Here is a 23,232-nt window from a genome sequence, read left to right as displayed (position 1 = left end):
TTTTTTTTCTTTCTTTCTTTCTGAGACAGGGTTTCTCTGTGTAGCCCTGACTGTCCTGGAGCTCACTCTGTAGACCAGGCTGGCCTCAAACTCAGAGATCCGCCTGCCTCTGCCTCCCAAGAGCTGGGACTAAAGGCGTGCACCACCACGCCAGGCTCTGGTAGGTTTCTTACATGCTCCCTTTTTCTCTCTTTACTCATTTATTGTCAGTGCCTGTGGCTGGTAACTAATATAACTAATAGCAATAAAAAGGATAAAAGAGAAGGCGTTTCAACTTGATAGGCCATTTTAATGAATTTTCAAGTTCACTGACCAGGGGAGATTTCCATTGCTCATTAGATTGTTTTTCTCCCATAAAGAAGTCATTGAACAGTCTGCTATAGGAATGTATTCTCCATAAATTTTAAATACTTTAAAGGTCATGGCTTAGGTTTGCTACCTTACACTCTAATTTTGAAATAAAAAAATAATTATATTCTGCAGTCTAATATTTAGACATGTTACATAATGAAAGCTTAAGTTTGCTTTTGTGGTACTGTGCCAAGGTCTCTGCTCTTGGTTGTGGTAGAGACAGAAAATCTCACTCCAAACCATGGAGCCTTTATGTCAAAATACTTGTAATAGAAATGCAGCCAAACACTAAAGAAACATGTGTAGACATAAAGAAATTACTAGAATGTTCTGTTTACTTCCTCAGAAGGGCAGCTCACAGGACTCTGCCAATGAAACCAGGGTTCTTATCCTAGTCTGAGACAAATGAGAGGGGAACCATGGATAGATAGCACAGCTACTACCACCTGGTCTGTATTGCTGGGTGCAGATGTGGTAGAGCCATTCCAATAGCAGCCTTTCCTGTGATCACTTGGTTAACATTTGGAAAAATCTTCTTGGCCACAAAATGTCAGTGACAGACCCAAGTGATAACGAGAAGTTTCAGTTTGAAGAATTTAAGTGCTTTTAAGCATTGTGAAGGAGGTCAAGACAGATATGCACCTCAGCTGTTCCCCCAGGGGTAGAAATGAGCACCTGCTACAAGACGCTGTGCCAGCTTACTTTCTAATAGCCTGTTAATTTTTAAAACAATAATGTTATTTTCTTTTTTTAAAAGATTTATTTATTTTATGTATATGAGTACACTACAGCTGTACTGATGGTTGTGAACCTTAATGTGGTTGCTGGGAACAAAGGTTGCCCATTCCGGTCGGCCCCATTCACTCTGGCCCAAAGATTTATTCATTATTAAGTCTAAATACACTGTAGCTGTCTTCAGACACACCAGAAGAGGGCATCAGATCTCATTAAGGATGGTTGTGAGCCACCATGTGGATGCTGGGATCTGAACTCAGGACCTTCAAAAGAGCAGTCAGTGCTCTTAACCACTGAGCCATCTCTCCAGCCCCCAATAATGTTATTTTCAAGCATCCTTATAGAACCTTACCCAGAAAATTGCAGTTCTAGAAAATTGTTAAGTCACATTATTCTGAATATGCTGACATTTGCACATAACCTTTCATATATGCACAACAATTTTATTGTTTCATTAATTTACTATAACTTTTTAGAGGTTGGTTTTGTTTGCTTGCTCATGTTTTCTGAAAGCTTGGGTTAGTACTTGAATCCTCCAGAGGAAACTACAGAGGACTGTGGAGGGAAACATTCATAGCTCCATCCTTTGAGCCCTGGAGAGTCTCTTCTTCTTTGCCCTACTATTATCAAAACTGCATCCAAGTGTTGCCATACACCTGTATTCTCCCTGTGTTCACCCGTGCAGCTGAACACCCCTGCCATTCTCACAGCCGTGCTCTTTCCTGGCAAGTTCTGAAAGGTATTCACACTGATTCTGAAATAATTTTTCAAATCTCCAAACTTCCTCACCTTTTTTCTTAGAATTGTTTTCTCTAACATATGAGCAAGATACTATCACATTTTTTTTTAAATTAGTTGTCTTACCTAGTTTCACTTGACCTTTTTTTTTAATTTTCTAATTGTAAATACATTGTCTTCTATTTTCTCATAAAGGAAATATGAGAAAACAAAATATTATTTTCTAGAATATAAGGAAATGTTTAATTTGTTGAATTTAGTATTAATAAAATATTTGTCATTGATTGTCATGTAAGTATGACTTTGGCTATATTCCAAAGATTTTACATATTATTATTAAAACCATTTCCTTAATTGTGTTGTGAATTTCTTTCTAGTCTTAGTTGTTGTTGAGTGTGCTTCCAGAGTTAGGACTTTTGATACTCTCTACTAGGTTGTGATGGTGTTGCTCGAATGACTCTTTCTGTTGGAATCCCCAGAAACCATTTCCTCCATTCTCTGGAAAGATTGCCTTGTCTTGTATACGTTGTTCTGGCTTTCCTGCCTGCCTTCTGACCTTTCTTTCCTCCATTCTTTTTTATAGATTTTTTTTTCCCCTTGCCTGTTCTTCTATAATGATAGGTCATCCCTGGGCTCTATCCAGCTTATCTTTGGTATCTATTGCTTTCACTGGGAAAGCTCTTTGGCCCTGTAGTTGCTTCTCACCACCAGCCTACAGCTCTCGTGAGCTCTGAAGCCCTATTTCTAGAACCCTGCTGAAAACAATACCTGTTGTCCTGGTGTTAGTAATATTTCTAGGATCTTGAATCTCTGGGACACTGCCTAAGAAACTGAGCATGTAAAGACCTTTGATCGTATGTAAAGACTTGGTTGCCTAAGGGGCCAGAATAGAAGGGGGGAATTTTCACATCACACTTTTTAGATCTCTGACTTTTTTGAAAATACTTATCTCAGAAGTATCATGTCTTAATTTATGTAGCCACTTCTCCAATGTTGAACATGGTTTGTTTGGGTTTTTTTGTTTGTTTTGTTTTGTTTTGTTTTCCTATTTGTAATGAAGGGATATCTGTAATGAGTATTCTACATCTAACTTTTTCTAGATTACTTCCATGGGATAGATCACATAAGATGGATTTTGCAGATTAAACCTGAGGGGTTTTATTACCCAATATTATACTACAGTCCCAGCACATGTTCCAAACAGCAGGGTGACTTGAATCCTTGGCTTTTTCTAAATATGTTGTTAGCTGAAGACCAAAGAAGTGGTATTTTGTGCATTTCTTGAATGTTTTCTAGGGGTGGCCATTCATAGAGCTCTGTCCTTCTGATTTAGTCTCTGTGTACCCTCCTGTAAAGTACTACTCCATGCTTCTACTCATTGATTTACCATGCTCTTTGTTGTTTTGCTTGGCTTAATGTGTGGTGTTTATTCAAGTAGGATATTAATCCTCTGTCATATTTATTTCTAACTGACTTAGATCTTTAGAAATGAGTGGGCCAGCAAAAGAACACTTAATGTATGCAGAGCCAGATCACCTCAAGGAGAGAACTGAGGAAGAGGAGTGCCTTCCCACAGTCTGATGATTTATATAGAGAGAGAAGGTGCTAGAACAAGTGGGAGAGATGCCCGGGTGGCCCAGAGTCCTTGGTAACCCATTTGACTGTGACCTCTGGACAGTGGGAAGGAATGAGAGAACTTTGAACACAAGTATAGTAGGTTGTATTGATGGTTGTCCCAGAGTTCAGAAGCCTTGCCTTGGTCCCCAAGGTGTGTTTTCTCATGGTAAGTTAACCCCCTTGCACTACCACCCTTCTGTTGTCAGTGCTTCCTTTTGAAACAATTAAACTCAATTATTCCACTTTCTTCTAGTGCTTATATCAACCGCTCTTTCTCTCTAAGGCTCTCAGCCACTTATCTTTTTATAAGACAGGCTCAACACTCGAACTATTTGTAGGAACACTTGACAGTGTTGACAGATAAGATGACCTTTTCAAGCTTTTCTGTGCCAGAGATCGTTTTTATAATGCCTTTCAAGTGAGTAACGGCTTGGCTTGGCTTAGGCCAGGCACTTATCAAATACTGGATAGTTTGTTAACCTTGGGTGGGTTAACTTAGAATTAAGATGTAGTCACCTGGGTTCAGAGGCCAGCACTGCCACACACTAGGTCACATCTGTTTGAGTCAGTGTGGGAGGATTGAATGAGAAAAGACATGTCAGGCACCATACACCTAACGGTTGGACTGAACTGTGGATCATTAATGCTTTGTTATCTTTTGAATGGTCATGTGCGAGAAGTAGTCTCTGTTTTTGAGGATTAGAATATGCATAGCGGAGCACATATCTGTCATTCACTATCATATGCTTCGAGTTCTTTCTTCTTTAAACTTATTGTCTTCTCTGACCTTGGAGTTGGAGATTGGTAAGTAGATATCTTAGCATTGTCGACTAGTCGTTAAAATCCAGTAAGTCTTGTCAGATGTTTACAGTCAACTCTGGGACAGTCCCTTCCATTATAACTTCAATTACCTAAACAATTTGGTTTGTTCACACTTAGTATTCATGTTCTGTTCCTTTGCTTTGTTTTGGAGACTTCTCACTAACTTTCTTTGGCTTTAGTGTCCTAAGTATTAAAGGCATACACCCCTACACCCACTTAAAACTTGTGACTGGGTTTTACACAGAAATTTAGTGCTCTGTAGTCCACTTAGTTCACTGTAGATATTAAGGCCTGTTGAATTGTGAGAGTTAATCCTGAGAAGTAAATAGATGGTCATGTCAGAAAGGTTTATAACAGGGCACCGACTCAAAGATATGAAAGGATAAACCAGTAAGCTAGACAATAGGAAGACTTAAGAACTCTCTCCTTGAGAAGAATTCAAGGCAGGAACTCAAGCAGCTAGTCATATTAAATCCACAGTCAAGAGCAAAGAGAAAATTACGCACTTCTTTGCTTATTTGGACCCAACTAGCTTTTTCTCTTTTAAACAGTTCAGGGCACAGCCCATGAAATGGTGCCACCCACCTTCATTGGGGATGTTCCCATCTCAGTTACTAATCAAGACGCTCTCCCATAGACATGCCCACAGACTAACCTCATACGGGCAATTCCTCAGTAAGACCCCTACTTGGGTGGTTTGAGCTTGTGGCAAGTTGACAATTTGAACTACCCAGTACTAATGGCAGTTGAAGGTTGGGAGTTTACTCCAAGTAGACCATGTAAAATAGTTGAGCTATTTTGTCAGTGGGATACTTGACTTGGGTTTGGATAGGCAGGCAGTCCACACTTTGAATACTGATGAAAAATGACAAATGAGAGGCCATACATTAAGTGGTCAGGTCATTCTTTGCATTCTAACTAACATGGATGTGAGCATGTGAAGCTGTGATTGTGGCTCGGATCCTTTTAACACACAGTTCTTTGTACAGTGTGCAGGTATTATGTGCCATGTGAATGTTATACTTAATTTCCAGCAAGATTTTTTGAGGATCATCCGTAAACATGAATGGTGTACAGGCTGGCCAGCTTTTTCATTGTAGCACTGCACATTTTTATTTGAAATATTCATAATGATACAAGCAAGAGGCTGATCATCACAATGTCTTTAATGATAAATGTTTTCCCTTAGTTACCAGAATTAAATACATTAAAAGGAGAAAAGAGAGGAAAAAGCAAAAGACAGATTCAAACAGGATTTAAATAACTGGTGGTTAATAACTGCCCACATTGTTAGGGATTATCTGGATTGTGTTGACCTTTCCAAAACTGGTCATTTGAAATAGAGTGACATAACTGGGAGAGAAACTACCCATGCAAAAAACATCTTTGTGGTTCCGAGGCAGTGAAGTGTCTCTTAGGGCGAGTAACACCCTGTGCCAAAGGGGATAAAATAGAAGGGTACCATGGTGTTGTCAAAGGTATGCCTGGAAATTGAAATGAGGTTTTTGACATTGTGTGTATCTGTGTGTGCATGTGTGCATGCCTATGTTTATATTGGGGAAGATGGCATACCAGTTCCCCAGTGCATGTGTGAAGTAGTTTCTAGAAATCAGACTAAGATCACCAGCTTAAGCAGCAAACACCTTTACCACTGAGCTTTCGCTCCAGCTGGCTTTGGCATCTTTAATTCTAAAATAGATAGCCAAATTTCCTTAGGTAAGGGCTTTGGGAAGCTGAGGAGATTTTAAAAGTGTAGAGCCAAATATTCTGAACTTGACCTTAAGCTAAACTGGCATGAGTTGTAGAGCGCTTTAAGTAACTCTGGTTTTCTTAAACTTTGGAGAACTTTACATTGATTTCCATTCTGTGAAGCATTCTTTCTCTTTTAGGTATTCTGAACCACTTACCTGTTATAAAAAAAAAATATATCAGGATATTGATGGCTTCTGTAAGCTGTAGTGTTCTTGCAAAGCTTTGCTGAATCCTGAATGGAGAATTAAAGCAATGGTTGAAGGGTCTAGGCAGAGCTCAGTAGACAGGCACATGCTTTACCTAGTTTAGAGCTCCAGCCACAAGAAAAAAAAGTGACACATGGAGATCAGTTCTTGTTATAAAACCAGATTGCAAGTGGATTAAAATCTTAGAATTAAGCCTGGTGGTGATGGTGGTGGTGGTGTACACCTTTAATGCCAGCACTCAGAAGGCAGGAGTAGATAGCTCTCTGAGTTCAAGACCAGTGTGGTCTACAGAGGGAGTGCCAGGACAGAGCCCGGACAGAGAACCCCTGTCTTGAAAGGTGGAGGGGGGAGGGAGATAGAAAGAATATTAGAATTAAGCAAAGAATGATGATGCATGCCTCTAATCCCAGTATTCCTCAAGCCAAGGCAGGAATCACAGGGTATAGGCCACCCTGGCCTACATGGCAAGACCCTGTCTAGAAAAAAATAGAATTAAAATACTTGGTGCGATGAAGAACATCGACAGTGCGTCATAAAAAAGTACACCAGAGATGCCGTGGACCTGCTTACCCAGCTGTCATCTAATGGGCAGGAGTTAGAAGGCTGATCACTGTCCTTGTACATGCATATGAAATGCATCATTTGTACTCCAGATTCATGGTTTGTCTCTTCGTAGTAAAGGTTCAATTATCTATGCTAATGGAGGGAACCAGACATGTGTAACTCTAAAAAGCCAGTGGTCTAAGGAGCATTCCAGCAGCAGTTTGCCATTTGCATGTGACTTGTTTGGGATAGACTTGTTTTCCTAAATCTGCTTGCTTAGCCATCCTTGAATAGACAAGCAAAGATCAAACTGGGTTGTCTGTAGAATATTCAACCATTAATTCTAGAGGAAAAAAAATTTTTTAATTCATTTAAAAACAGAACCTCATACCTGCTGACATCTTTTCTTTTTTCTCTGAATTCATTAGAATGTATGCTGTCAGGAGAATAAGAGATGCCTTCCGAGAAAATAAGAATGTAAAAGACCCTGTAGAAATTCAAGCCCTGGTGAATAAAGCCAAAAGAGACCTTGAAATAATCCGCAGACAGGTAAGATGGTTCAGTGACAGACTGCTTTTCCTTATTCATCTTCAGCTTTGACGTTCCCTCCTTGATTGCACATCACTGCTTTGGTATTTGTGATTTACACCACAGGATGGTGAGGTACTGTCCTCTCTCCTGATGCAGGCATACAAAGACAAACTGTCGTATCACCAGATTCAAGGGCATTCTACAGGAAAATACCAGCTTTCTGGGACTTCCCGGCCCTTCTTCTAGGAAACTTAGCTCTTGGGCTTTACTGAAGTTCATGGTTTCAGTATGGGAAACTCCGAGGGGGAAAACTGCTTTTAATCCTAGTGTTTTTAGGATGTTCTGTATATCATTTTGTGGCACATATCAGCACAAATACATTCTTCCTTTCCTCATATCTGTCATCAGAATTTAAGGTGAACAGAGTGGGTTATAAGCATGTGTGTTACCATGTGACAGGTGTGTAGGTAGGCACAAGGTACAGAGCACATCTGCTGACTTGCTGGCCCACAGTGGAGCTGAGCGGTTTCCGGTTTCATTCTGCATCTCCCTGACTCGGGCTTGTTTTTCTGGATCTTTGTAAGGTGAGCCTAGCCTACAAGCAGCATGGTGTCCTGGCTAATGTGTTACTCTAGTGTCTGACTTCTGAATTATTGACGTGTCAAAGACTGCTGGTAAGCTTCTATTGATCAGCTTTCTGCCCTAAATTTCCCATTTCACTTTTCTTCAAATTGGCATAGCTCGATTTCCTTTTTCATCTGGTTTTACTCTTGTAGCAAATTTGTTTGTGAAGTGTGGCAGGTGAACATTTCCAGAGTTGTGTTGTGTTCTGGAATGGCCTTGTTGGTTCCCCCTTAGAAGATGCCTGCATGGCCAACATCGCACCACATTCAGTCTTTCCCTGGTTCTTTTCACAGTTATCTCAAAATAGAGGTTAAACAAGAAAACGGTATGAAAAATGAAATTTGCATTTTATGTCGAGATTAAGTCTGTTTCTGTTGCTTACATAGTGCAGCACTCTCTTCCAGAGTAGCATCAAGACTGAGAATTCTCTGAGTTCTGCAGTTACCTAGTAAGAGAATATGCAGCCCCACTGAGACATGCCTAGCAAATGATCATCAGCTAAAGGCCTGACAAGCTAATAAGGTCACCAGGAAAAGGCCAATCCACACATTTGCATATAGTCGAGAGCTACAGATACATGAGTCACATGGAAAACGAGGCTGATGGCACTTTCCAGGCTCCAGTGGCTGGATCATTTCATGGGATCCTCTAGCAGAACTTAGGAAAATAAACTTGAGTCTGTGCATTATATAACCACAAAACAAGTCAGTTTTTCTGCACGTTTCTCTGTGTAGAGGTCAGCAAGCATGATCAGAATACAAACTGCATTTAAAACAGGACCACCATCTCTCATGTCATCTTGAACTGTCTGTGTTGCCTCTTAGTTTGAAATGCTGAAACTACTCTCAAAAGATAAGCCAGGGTTAGGATCATGGCTTCATGATAGGACACTTGCCTATTGTGCACAAGGCCCTTTAAGTCTATCACCAAAACTGCAAAGAGAAAACAAACCAAAACATAAAAAGACCAGACAGACTGTGGCCTTCTGCCAACTTCCCAGTGAGTATACACTGAAAACAGGCTGGAACATCATGAGAAATGCACTGTGAGCAAGGTAGTGGTGCCTGCCTCAGGACATCCCAGTGACTGCACTTTCCTCATGAGGGATGCACATTGCCTCCTTCCAAAGTCAGGTTTCCACAGGTACCTAGTAGAGCCACGTGTTTCCATGTCAGACAGGCCTGACTAAGGCAGTGCTCTCACTGTACTGAAAAACTTAAGTCATACCTGAGCAACCAGCTACTCCTATTTACTTCCCTTTCATGTCATGTCTTCTGAATCCAAGTGCCACGTTTACCATAGTAGAGTACTAGCTGAGCCTACTTGCTATAAGGTGGCATAAGCCATAAGCCATATAAGCTGGCCTTAGAGCAAAGGCCTAAAGGAGGAGAGGAGACTAGATTATCATAGCATCCACTGCACTGGCCACTGTCGTGGCCATTTGAGTTGCCTCACTGGGTCCCCTGGGCTCTGTTCGCACACCAATGTGATCAGTTTCCAAAACATGGATCAGATCCACTCACTGTCCTGCTGACTTTCCCCCAGAGGCTTCAAAAAAGCATCTTGACAATAAGGATGTAATTCTCGTGAGATCCTCTGAGGCCCTTCACTGTTCTCATGACACTCACCCATACTGTTTCCATTGCTGGGCCCAATGCACAGCCAGCCTTCATCAGCCACTTTCCAGAGGAATCCAGCCCGATTCCCAGGGTATGCTTTTTCTCTGTGGCTACATGCCCCTCATTCCTCCGAGCACTAAAATGAGTAAAATGCTAGTACTCAGAGCCTTATCTGTTTTGTCCTGCCCCATGAGGACAGGATCTGACCTGTGTCATAGTCACTGTGTCTGTCCACAAGAACCTATCTGCACTAAATCCAAACTTGAGCTCCCTGTGTATGACCTTGAGCAGGATACTTAACCCCTCAGTGCCTAGTGGAAAATACAAATGAGGGTAGTGGAGTTATGGTAAACATCCGATTAGGTAATATATGAAAAGCCCTGAAATGATAGTAGCACATGAGAAGTATTTGCCATTCCTATCTTCCATGTAAAGAACAGTCTCACACAGAACTAACTCCTAGTGTTTGTTAACTAAATAGAAAAGTGCAGTTTGTCCCAAGCTTGCCTCAGGCACAGGATCTGTGCTGCCAAAGTTGTATAGTCTCCTTCCTATCAAGCCCCTCTTCTGAAGCTGGTGGACCCAGCCACACAATTCAGTCATAATTCCTCCCAGTCCTTTGAACCAGAAGCCATGGACACCAGCTCAGCTGCCAGATACCCTGATGCTAAAGACAGTAGCCCAGATGAAATCGCCCTGCCTCATATAATGTAACCTGCTAGTTAGCTTCTCAGGACAGCTTCCCTTGTCACTTCAGTCATCCCTATGCTATGAGGCCACCGAAAGCCCAGTAAGATTTTGCAGTGTTTAAAGAACTCTCCGAACAAAACCCAAGGTTCAGGAAAGCTGAATGCTTTTTCCAAGGCCAAAAGCCAGACATGAGCTCAGCTTTCCTCCTTCTTTAGCAGACACAGAAGTTCATGGACATTCCTAGTTCCTGGCTCAGTAGAAAGAGATGAATAAACGTCAGCCTTGCCTTTCTGTTCCCAGAGTGATAAGAACATTCCTTTCCTAGCTCAGCCTCTCCTCAGGCCATTCACTCTCCCTCCACATTCTTCATATGCAGGATATTGAATCTTCATTGTGGCAACCCCAAGGGATTCAAAGTGGCACCAGTATATCTTAACCTTCACAGAGCTGTAAGGATTATTCTCATTTCAGGAAGAAACAAATTGCTTTTCTTTTATAGTGAGCAAGTCAGCCTCCTGCTTCTTATCCATAATAATGGTCCCACATGGACTTGGTTTTTCCTTGACATTCTTGGACCAGCTTTCTCCCTGAAAATTGCAGTCTGGTGTATCAGTCTCAAGACTCTTGGTTCAGCCAGGCGTGGTGGCACAGGCCTTTAATCTCAGCACGTGGGAGGCAGAGGCAGGCGTATTTCTGAGTTTGAGGCCAGCCTGGTCTACAAAGTTCCAGGACAGCCAGGGCTACATAGAGAAACCCTGTCTCAAAAAACCAAAAAAAAAAAAAAAAAAAAAAAGACTCTTGGTTCTCTCTACCATATCGAATCTCAGGGCCAACAGATGCATTTCTCTGCCTTCTGTTAAACTACCATTCTACCTGTATAAGATGCCTCTGGAAAGACACTCGCCCAAAGCAGTAGATATTAGCTCTGCCAAAAGCAAGTTCTGGAGTAGTTTCCACTAAAGCTACCTCCCCTGCTTGTTCTTCAGGTGGAATCAGAAAGGTTGGGTGAGATTTAGGGTGTGGACCAGATAGAGCCAGACAGTAAAAGCTGTGGATGGGCCTGGGTGAGTAGCTCACAAGTTGTCTGGACAGCAAAGAATTGCCCATGGTGTTTCCACCTTAGACAAGGAGCAGAAAATCAGTCAGATTCAGTCTTGGGTCTCTTGCTGCTAAATGAATCCCACAACCCCTTCTGTAATTGCTATCAGTTAATCATCCGCATTGATTAAAGTCTGCAGTTTGCCACACTCTTCGGATTTCTTGCTTTGTTAGTTTTTTAGACAGAGTCTCACTATATAGCTCAGGCTAGCTTCAGGCTCCCAGATGTTAGAATTTAAAGGTGTATGCCCCAGACCTAGCTGGCTTTTTTCCTTTTAAAGAAACACAATGTGAGCACCATGGTGCATGGTGTGGGTTATTACTTGTCTGTTCTCCGTCCTGCTCTGGCTGGGGAAGTACCTCCAGCATCTCGAGACGTCTGGGCCTTCTTTCCTGTGCTGTTCGTGAAGATCATGTAGCCTTCAAAACGGAAATGGTTTCTGAGTATTATGAAGTAATGTTCTGACCTTTGTTCTGAATCTAGCTTAATTTCCACATACCTGTGGGCAAGAAAGAGGAAGAGACTGTAGGGAGTGGAACACAGGGAAAGCAACCAGCCAGGCTTAGGGGGTCTGTATTGATAAGGTTCATTTGGACACATGCATATGATCATGATTTCAGGAATTTCCAGCCAAGTCCTAACTGATAGCACCTGTGCTGGAAAGCTTTCAACACTAAGTCATCTAACGACTAACACTAAGTCATCTGACGACTATTGAAAGCCAAGGTACTCAAGGAAGAAAGCTTAAGCTCCTTTCTACCTGTGCGATGCCAACAGGGCTCACTGCAGAAAAGTGACTCTCACATTGCAGGCTCTAATATAGCAGAACACCTTGTTCAGGAACTTGGTTAGGGTGCAGTGTTGGAGAGAGTATATCCCACAGACCTTTTCCATAATGTAGTGAACTAGGTAAGTCTGTGATCTGTAGGAAAAATTTGTTCTACATTGAAATGTTTCTGGCCACTAGCTTCAACACACTGCTGAATTTAGTACTAAAAGTATTTCAAAAGTATTTGGTAATCTTACCAAGGACAGGAATTACTAAAATGTACTTGGATAGAAAGGTAGCAACCAGAAAACCGTAGTTTCTCCAATTACCCAAGTATTAGTATGAAAATGTACATTAGTGCTGTTGTACGCAACTGCATGATAAGATAAAGTAGGTATGCTCTGGTTCCAGATAATGCCATAGTTCTGTCATAGTAATCTTGGCACCAGCTTTCCAGTAGTCATTACTTTCTGCTCCAGTGTTTCTTCTTAAACTTCCTTTCTTTAACAATGCAGCTCAGACAGCAAACAGGTAAGAGTTAAGAACCCGCTGTAGAAGCCATCAAGAGTTGACAGTGTGTGCTATGTTAAAGATATAGGGGATTGGAGTTTGGTCAGTCTGAGCATATATATGAACAAGGTAAAGTATTTTTGGTGTTTCAGTCTGAGCATATATATGAACAAGGTAAAGTATTTTTGGTGTTTCTTAGTAAGAACCTAATTATTTTTATGGACTGCCAAAAGTAAATTAATTTGCTCGATTCATGAGTATTTTGACTAGTAGATAAATTTCAAACCATTTTTGTTCTTACTTTCTTTGCTGTTCTGTTGCTGTTTCTAAGGGAAATTATCTGAATGAGCTGCTATGAAATGAGCAGTGGCTAACCTTGACAATTCTGTCCTTGTCTGACACTGTATTGTCTGCTCCAGAACCCCAGGTGGTGATCAGAATGAAGGTGAAATCTACCTCAATTCTCATCCTACAAAACACCTCTGAAAAAAGTAGGATTGTTTTAGGTTCTGGCGGGGAAAAGATAGTGTGCCCTATATCTTTCACATGCACTCATTTAGCCAACCATTGAACATTTGGATCAAAGACATAAAACTTTTCTGTGGTTTTGGTGGGTTAAAGGAAAGTTGGTTCCTATATTAGAGATATTTGTAATACATTGGAAGAATTTTACACTGTCTGCAAAAGTCAAAAAGTCCAAGTAACCCAAATATCTATTGGCAGACAGACATGTGGTCTGTGCCTACAGTGGAGTGTGAGTCGCCCCTGATAAACATGAGTACAACCCGAGGCTGTGCTGTTTAGTGACGTAAGCCTGATGTGAAAGCACAGCTGCTGTGGGATTGCTTATATGAGGTACTACTGGTCACAGTCAGAGAGGTGGAAACAGAATGATGGTACCACAGGCCCAAAGGAGGATGTTGAAGGGTACACAGTTTTGATTTCAGAAAATGAAAATATTTTAGAGATCTCACTGATGAAGCCTGAACATAGTTAACACTGTTAAACTATATAGTTGAAAATGATTAAGATGATAAAGTTTATGTTAGGTGTTTTTTCACAATTAAAAACCACCCTAAAGTAAATTACAGCTAGCCATTTAATTTTAATTGGGAAGAGTAAAATTAAATGCTTTATGTACTTGTATTTGAGAATAGGAAGCTGAAGTCATTTGAAGCTTGAACTAGCAAATTTATATCTATGAACCTTCAGTTTGCTTGTTGGGAAAAATGAAACAATTATGCTCCAATTTCTAAAGCTGCTTCCAGTTCTCAGCTCCCATGATTCTCATAAAAATCTGTCCCCTCCTTCTCTGCAGAAGCTACTGGTACATTTTCAAATAAACTTATCTGTGCTGTGCTCTCACTGGTCATAACTCACAAAGAACTTAATTCTGCTGAGTTTAGGCTGTAGATGAGCAAAGTTGTACACCAGTGTTTATTCATCGTAAATTTCAAATTCTTGTCTTGGCATAATGCTTCTGCTACCAGGAAACTGAATTATTTCTCTCATGTTGCCAGTCCCTGTGCTGTTAGCCTTCTTTTATTCCTGAGAAGAATCATAGTAGGACTGGAGCAAATACAACTAGACTGTTTTCTTGCCAGAGAATGAAACAGTAGTTAAAGAACAATATAATTTGCAGGCAAGAGAAAGATTGCGATGTTTTCCTAAGCCCCTCCTGATTGGCAGTACTGGTTCCATCTTAGTTTTCCTTGTCCCTGTACCACAGTGGCCTTCTCAGCTGTATCATCACATCTTCCACCTCAGTCCAGAGCATTGTGTATTTTGCAATTCCGCATGATAGTGTCTTTTCCTTTCATATCTATAGACTGCCAACTCTGTACCACATAATTGATAAGCTCTTTGGAAACAGACTTGAGATGGGTTGATCAGAACCTTGTAGAAGCCCTTTTTTATTGAGGTTCTTCTCAGATCTAAACCTTTTTAATTCCCTCATTTAACCTAACAGAAACAGATTAAATCCTATCCTAAAACATCTAGAAATGGCTTGGCCATTAAGAGCATTGACTACTCTCAGCAAAGGCCCAGGTTTCATCCTTTTCTGGTACCCACATGGATGTTCAAAATATCTGTAACTTCAGCCCCAATGAATTCAGTGCCCGATTCTGGCATATGTGCACACCAGGCATGCATCTGCTGCAGACATAAATGCAGGGAAAATCTCCATACACATAAAATAAAAATTAATCTTTTTTTAATCCTCTTCTGACAATACTTTCCCCTATGCCTAAATAGATCAACTGAGATTAGCTCCAAGGATCGATCTTCACTTAAAAAGTGATAATAAAGTAGTCAGCAGAGGAGATGGCCATACTCTGTCTTGGACTTCAATAAAAAGGCTCACAAACGCAATGTGAATTTATATACAGTGACTAGATTGCACCCAAAGTGAACCCTGTATCTTTTGGATAGATGGAGTTTTGGGATATGAAAGAAATATTCTTCAGCTTTTCAGTTGAATGAAATATTCTTCAGTCCCCTGTTGAAGTTTAAGATAGACCAAAGAGAAGGGCAGTTTAGTTTTATAGCTAGGCCTATATACATTATTTTTTCTCCTGTTTGTTCAATCTATAGCTGCTCTGAAGCTATAAAAAGATCTCTTCAGTGAGAATTTAGAAGAATTTCCTGCCTCCCTGCTTTCTGTAGGAGTTTCCAGTTAACCCTGAAGTCTGAGGCAACCGTCTTTGCAGTCAGCATCCTGTAAAGAACAGGAATGCTGCTTCTTATCTGCTTGCAGGCTGCCTGTATGCTAGATTCCTGCAAAATGGATGTGCATAAAACAAGGTTACCTTTTCTGTCCAGAAGAAGCCTGCTTTCTTCTGGTAGTACTTTACGATGTTCTATACAGAGCGTACTCTGTATGGATGAATGCGCTGGTGCTTTGTCTAGACTTGACAGGAATTTCACTAGGGAATTTTTTTATAATAGTGTCTATCCATTTGTCCCCTCAACCCCCATGTAGTCACCAGAGCCATGGTTCCTGGTGTTCTGTGAACTGCCTTTAAGCGGTGGTGAATATTGTAAACTCATAGGCAAGACTTTGAGCAGAGTCAGGTGGGCAAGTTGTTTGTCTACCACTGTACTGTGTCCATAAAGCATCAGGGCCATGTTGAAAAAAGAAGGTGGTGATGATGGCATGTGTCTGGGGTGACTCCTGTGCCACTCTATGCACAGAGACCACCCAGAGCTCTTGGGATACATTGTGTTAGTTTCTTTAGTGTGTTAGGGTTTTTAAGAGACAGACATAGAAGAGAGCAAAGGAGAAAGGGGCCCACACATCCACACCATTCTCACTTTTAAGCCAGCTCTCAGGAAGAGTCATACTTTGTGTGGTCCTGTAAAAGACAAAAAGGCCAAATGAATATGAGAGTTGGTATGTGGATATTTCCTTTTCCACATGTTCATTTAGATTGTATTGGAAGGTAGCAGTTATCCCCTGTAGCTTACAGACAGTTTGATTTCTATAGGCCAGGCTCCAATGTCCTTTCTTTAAAAAATACCTTCAAAAAATGTGAGAACCACATTCTAAACATGTTACAGTTCAACTGCATATTTAAAGTGTTTGCCAGAATGTCCACATGGATCTGAGGTTGCAGCCCCAACTGCGCTTTTCCTGACAAGCGATGGCTGACTTCACTGGGAAGTTCATGCGGCCCTCACTTGTCCTTTCACAAAACCAAAGCTGAAGCCAGCCATGTTACGAAGCATGGGGACAAAGGGACAATGTTGCATCTTTTAGGAAGGGCAAAGGAGGTCTTCCCTCTTGCTTGTGTTGATTTATGTTTCTCTCTGGTATCCTCTGTGGGGAGATGATGACCTCTGTTTTAGTGCAAGGCACACTCAATTCCTGAGCACTTACTAACCCAGGTGGAATTTCTGTTGGGTCAGATGGGTTTTACCTGTGTATCTATGAAGTGTAGTTTCCTAGGTAACATTTGAAAGGTAAATTATCCATCTCATTCTCAATCACCATTTGAGTTCTCTTGATTTTGCTTTCCCTGAGCTGTAATAGGAGTGATGTAAGAAAAGAACCATGTTTGAGCAAGATACGCCTCAGTGGAAGCACTTAGCCAGTAGCTCTCCCTCCCTCCTTGCTCATTGTATTCCATCTCATCCAAGTGTATTTACTGTCAAGGTTTTTTGCTGAAGGCAAAGGAATAAATCATCACCTTTCCTCGTGCAGTGCTGGGCATGGAACTCAGGACTTCACACATTTGAGACATCTGCTCTACCACTGTTCTGTACCCTAGCGCTATTGATTGAAGTTAATATAGTTCTACACTGGACATGTTTTTGAAATCCCAGGCTCTGAGTCACAAGCTAAGGAAGAGCATCATCTCAAGGATTAGTCAATCACAAACTGTAGACTCGCTCCAAATCTCTAACATGCCATAGTGATCTTCACTGTGTCAAGTTATATTACTATGGAAATAAATATGCATTTAAGTATTTTCCTTTATTCCAGTTAGACCTACCCTATAAAAAGTAAGGAATTAGACACTTAGTTCTTGAAAAACAGTATTTTTTTATATAAATCATGGGTTTATATACAATCTAAATTGAGCAGCTGTGTCAAGGACATTGAAGAATTGCTTGCATAGACATAGACCAACCATAACAGCTCTGAAAGTACTCACTCGCAGACTGACCCAGGAGAACTCTGACCTACCCTAACCTAGGAGCCAGCCCTCCCACACAAAGAAGCTGCTCCATAGACTTCACATCTCTTTATAGTTGATATTTTCTGACACTAAAAATAAATGATGATACTTGTTAAATTCCCCCAAACATCCTGTGAATGGTGAATGCTGGGTTTGAGTGAAGACAGACTCTGTCACTGGCTACCACCATTACTGACTGTCCAGTGTCCTCAGTGGAACATACACGATGGCATTGTGTGCTGGGGTAGGTACTGTCTGGTTATGTACTGTGGGCTCCTCACCGTCAGCTGAAGCAAAGGCCTCATGGAGAAAGACCTTTGGCTCCTTCCTAGTGCGCGTTCCTGTCCTGGGGTTAGAAGAGCCACTACAGTGACGGGCGTAGGGAAAGCAAAAGCAAAGTCCCTCTTTACTCTAACATGGCCTGCCAACAGAGCCAAACAGAACGGGGCTTGCTTTTGTTTATTTTTAAATAATCATGAGCTGTATCTGCAGTTTATAGCTGTCTGAGTGGCTACCCACATTTTTCCTAATACTAAAGTACTTTTCTTCCTGGAAGCTCAGTCCATTTTGATTTTTCCGACAAGCCAATGATCGTGCATTATTACATCCCCACAATTCATGTGTAACACGTATGTAGCTCTAGCAGCACATAGGGATTTCCCAGAAAGCCCTGAAGGAGACCCCCAGTGCTATTTCTTTGCCTTTCTTTCATGGTGAGATTTTGGACTCCTCTGAACTAGCAAAGTTTCCAGATGTTACTTCACACTCTAACATTTATAGCATGCTTTGTTGTGGCATTTTCTTAGTCATCTTACCCTGAACTTCAAGCTTCCATGGAGACAGGTTTGTTTTCTTATTCACAGTATTGCTCTGTGTGCCCATAGTTTCTCTAAGTATTCCATAAACACTTAATACAAGAGGAATGTTCAATCGAGAACTCAGGGCTGGTTCTGGTTCTGGTTCAGGCGTTGATGGGCTCTATGAGCTGAAGAGTCAGCCTTTCTGACAACAAGACTTCTAATTTGCAAAAATGGTTGCCCTGTGTACCAGGTGGTACTTCTATGGTTATAGGTTAAAATATGTACCAACATCTTCTGGAAATAGCAAAGCCATTGACTAATGAATAATGCCACTATAACTAACCCGCACTCATCTTTAATCCCACTCTGGCTGAAGAAATGACCTTCTATTTTACAAAAAGGGAGTCTTCTAGAAACCGAATCTGTTCCCCCCACCTCCGTCCCCACTCCACATTAAGTATGCCATACTTTCCTAAGTGCTCTACCTTGTGCAACCCAGAAGACTTGGGTAGGAATGATTTCTAGTCCTAGTCGTCACTTCCAGGCCTTATGAATTCAGATGAATGACCTTCTGGGAGACTCACTTCCCTATAGCATAAACAGGCATAAGTGTTCCCACATTGCAAAGATTCAGGGGACACTGAGTGACTGACTGCTCAGCCTGTGGCAGCTTCATCTCGCACAGATCGTGTCTACATGTCTTTCAAAACCTTGTGCTGAAGTCAGTCTCTGTAGAGATGTTCCCAAATCTATTTCAGATTTCTAAGTGTGCAGCAAGGGAGTATCTGTGGCCTGTCTTCTAGGCAGTTCCACTGTGCAGTTGTATCCTACCACACTCACTACTTTTAGTCTCATCTCACTACTTTTCAGTGTTTTAAGTGGAGCTGTGAAGACCAAATTCCAGATAACAGCCTTACTGTGAAATATTTATTACATGTAGATAAAAGCATGTCCAATGATGAAACTCACAAGGAACAGGAAGAAATTCACTCCACATAATCTAGCTTATGTTAATGTCCTTATCACAATGCAGACTGCTAAGCAACAAAATACATCAGCAGGGAGTAGGGCAAACGCGTTTTAGAGGTTAATACAGACAGTACCTTATTTGAACAAAGGTGCTCTCAAGTTTAGGAGGTAGAGCAATGGGACAGTCAATAATGGTCCCAGCAACCAGCTGCTCCAGACAGCAAGACAAATGGAAATAAATAGTCATTCCACTGTCTATAGTCTAAGACTTACATGATCAACAAGGTATATCTTACTAAGCCTTTTATGAAACTCAGCTTCCATTCCTGAAATGCTCATCTCAGAGTTTGTTCCAGGGCATCAGGGCATGTCTCTAGGGGTAAGTTGCCAGAGTACAGTATCCTGGAATCTGCAAAGGGCTGCTCTAGCATCCTCATCACCTGGACACCATGACCTGTTGATTCTCACATTTAAAATAGAAATGATGTAATATTTTAATATAACCCATATATATCTTTTCCTAATTATCCCTAGATGACCTATAATACCTAGTATAATTTAAATGCTGTATTAATAGTTACTGGACTTTATTTTTAGGGAATATGACAAGTCATTCAGTACAGATGACTGAATCCACATGTGTAGAACCCTTGGATACAGAAGACAGATGAAACTAGTGGTATCTGAGCATCATGTATGTTGGTTTGTATAATTTGTTTTCTGAGACAGGATCTTACTATGTAACCTGGCCACAAATCATGATCCTCCTATCTCGCCCTTCCCATTGCTCAGAGGAATACATGCATGTACCCTCTGTCTGGGTCAAGAAACATTCTTCCTCTGGCAGGTAAATGACAGGCTTTTATTAAAATACATGATTACATAGAAATAGACAAGTAACAGGGAGTGCTTGTGTGTTTCTTTGATTTCTTAGAGCTAGGGATGCACCTCAGTTGCTAGTATAATTGTATGGCATGTGAGGCCTTGGATCCAATGCAGGGGGGGCAGGAAAAATGGAAGGGAGGGAGGGAGAGAGGGAGAAAGGAAGGGAAAGGAAAGGAAAGAAAGAAAAAGAAAGGAAAGGAAAGAAAAGAAAGAGAAAGAAGAAAGAAAAATTCAATAAAATCTTGGCTTACCAGTATTACATGGCTTTGTTTGTTGTGGCTGCCTTTATACCTAGTATAGTACCCTACACACTAATACTGCCATAGAAATTTCCTTCTATGCCTTTAAAGGAGTGATCTAGATATATTTGCATTTCTTAAAAGCTCAGTATCAACCAATAATTTTGAGGAAGAAGTTATCAGTAAAGCAAAAAAATCTTAGGCTAATATTTGCCCATACCTTAAAACAATAATGAAAAGTCATAATATTTTCTCTTTGTAGTTGGCAGCCATGGTATATGTATAAACTTAGAACAATTAGCTGCAGTTTAGATCTTGATTATTCCCCCATAATCCTCTCTGTGAAAACCTTGGTCTCCAACTGTACTTTGGGGATGCAATGAAACCTATACGATGGAGGGTCCATGGGGAGAGGTTTGGTCATTGATTGGAGTTTTGTGCCCTCATGCAGACTGTGGGATCCAGTCCCTTCCTTTCTTGTTCACTGCCCAGCCCCTGAGTTCCTTTGCTGCACCTGTATTCCCACCATCCTTACTGCACCTCAGGCTACAGTGTCACAGACAACCAACCACAGACCGAAGCCTCCAAAACTGAGCCCAAGTAAACCTTTTCCTAGTTTAAGTTCTCTCAGATATTACAGTAACAGGAAGCTGGCTGCACAAATCTGTGCTTTCCTCAGAAATTTGGGAAGAAACTAGGAGAGTAAGGTAGCTAATGCTACTTGCAAAGAATGAAAAAGACAGTTTCCTGGGTCTTTTAGCATGGCCCTTCAGTAGCCACGCCTTCCTTGGGCAGCTTCTGGGGAAGCATATAAAGCTCTCATTCTTCCTGTTTGTACATGAAGAGATCGGAAACAGTGAGGTCAGTCTGCCTGTGATGGGTAGAGTCTCAAAGGCAAGTCCAAGAACCAAGTACTACTTACTGAGCCTTGCTCTCCGCTCAGCTCCATGGGGTACAGACAGTATAAACACACAGGTCAGCACATTGTAATTTGCTCACTATTACCTAGGGGAGGACACTGTTTTGTGAATTCATACATGTCTGAAAATGCAGGAAGATACACAAAGTAATGTTCTTGCTAGGTGCTTTGTCTGCACAGATTTGTTTTATTGTTGTTGTTGTTGCTGCTGCTGCTGCTGTTGTTGTTGTTTAAATCAAATTTACCAAGAAAATAAAGGAAAAGCCCTTAAAATTGAATTCTGATTATGGCCATTCAGTGACAAAGATGAGGGCTTATCTCTCCCAAGAATGCCAGTCTCACAGACATTTTACATTATAGTGACCCTTCCTGTAGATCCCCACCTTTTACAGGTAAGCAAACAGGTTTGGAAAATATCTCAGAGAGGAAGAGCTGTAGGCTACATATCAGTAAAGGTCAATACCAAGGTTTAAACTGAGGCTTCTATCACCATACTGGTAATACATAGTGCCTCAAAGCAGGATCCTTCAGTTGCTGCAAGGGCTCTGTCTGTACTGTGCTGTGCTATGTTGGAACTGTCCAGGTTGGGCAAACTCTCAACCACTAATGTACACGTCAGAGCTTTTAATTGCATTTTAATAGAACTTTATAAAAACATAGGATCTAATACAGTTCTATAACCTTGGGAAAATAAGCTGTTAACACCAAGAGTCAGGCAATGATATAGGCACCCAGAGCCCCCTTCTTCCTTCTGTATGCCCTTGATCCTTCAGAGGACACAGAGAATTGAAAAGCACCCACTTCAAGCCTTTGGGGTGCTCAAAAGTTCACTACCAATAGTGCCAGAAAGACGATCCTTCTAGAGCAGCCAGCAGGCTAATGAGGTAAACAAGAGCTGAATAAAAGACTACTAAGAGGATCACATCTGACCAGTGAAGTGACCCATGGAAAGTAAATTCCAGTCCTACTTCCTGAGAACTGAGCAATGGCCAGCTCATCTTGATCATGTGACAACCCTCTAAAACCTTTGATCTCCAAACTACATCTTTGTTCCAGTGCTGTTTTTTTTTTGGGGGGGGGGGGGCTTTTTTATCTTGTTACTTTTATAGTGATTCAGACTCTGTTCAAGTTTTAGAGGTTGAAAAAACTTAGCTAAAAATGTGTGCTTCTACTTAGTAGGATAGAACACACTAGACTAAGAATTGGTTACGTAGGTGGGTGATTCGACTCAAATTCCTGTTGATAGCAATTCAAGACTTAAACCTGTTCCAAGTCCTGGAGAATCCAAACAGGAAAGAGCTTGGTTATGTACCATGCACTTGTACTCCCAGGACCTGTTAAAGCATGCATGTCTGGGGTTTGGCCATCTGCATACCCCTATTTTTCCATGATGGAAGCAAGAAGCTAACATAGAAGACTAGCACATTCTATATAAGTGCCTCCTCTTCTAGATGCTTTCAAATCACTTTATGGTATTGGGCAAAAAAAGAAAAGGAAGAGGGAAAATCCACAATCTCTAAACAACCCTTGTACAGTTCTCCCAAGAAAAGAAGAAAAAAATTAATCTTAACCCCAAAATGTTTTGCTTTAATATGTTGCAAGATACTTGGCATTTACTTTAACTTTCTATTTTATGCTGTCTTAGTGAGAAGGCAAAGGCTATCTGGTCTTTAATGAGAGCTTCAAAAACAGGACACCTTGCACAGATAGTAACCAGCCTTGACAATAGAGTCATCTGTGATACTTTAGCAAGTCCCCCAAACTCAGTCATGCTAGAGCAGTTGCATTTGAATCGCTGAGAGTGAGACTATAGTGCCAGCATTTCTGAAGCTCTCGTGGAGGTTGCGGAGTACAGTCCTGATGGGAAACCAGTGTCTCATATAAAGCCTAGAAGAACCCTTGTCTGCCTGAGTCATCTTGTCAACCCTGCTTTCCAGAGAATTAGACGAGGAGCAGATTGCTTTGATGTGATAACATCCCTGGGCTCTAAATCTCCAAACTAAACCTGGATTCCAGGGTTGCTTTACCCTCTTACACTTTTATACTGATTGGGGAGCTGTTTAAGTTTAGAGTTTACAGATAAGTCCATTGAAACTAAAACTTCCCTGTGATTTTGCTCAGTAGGCTATAGT

At 41.2% G+C, this 23,232-nt stretch overlaps 1 protein-coding gene across 1 annotated transcript in view; it reads left to right on the top strand.

Moving 5' to 3' along the window:
* The window catches only part of Lyrm4 (LYR motif containing 4), a 123,660-nt gene that overhangs the window by 16,111 nt on the left and 84,317 nt on the right, over positions 1 to 23,232 (top strand). The window contains exon 2 of the mRNA XM_021180055.2: positions 7,193 to 7,313. Coding sequence (XP_021035714.1) covers positions 7,193 to 7,313 — 121 coding nt within the window. The remainder of the gene's footprint in view (positions 1 to 7,192; positions 7,314 to 23,232) is intronic.

The sequence above is a fragment of the Mus caroli genome, chromosome 13 (assembly GCF_900094665.2).
Source record: "Mus caroli chromosome 13, CAROLI_EIJ_v1.1, whole genome shotgun sequence".
Classification (NCBI taxonomy): domain Eukaryota; kingdom Metazoa; phylum Chordata; class Mammalia; order Rodentia; family Muridae; genus Mus; species Mus caroli.
The sequence above is the reverse complement of the archived record's forward strand: the minus strand, read 5'-3'. Positions and strand labels throughout refer to the sequence as shown.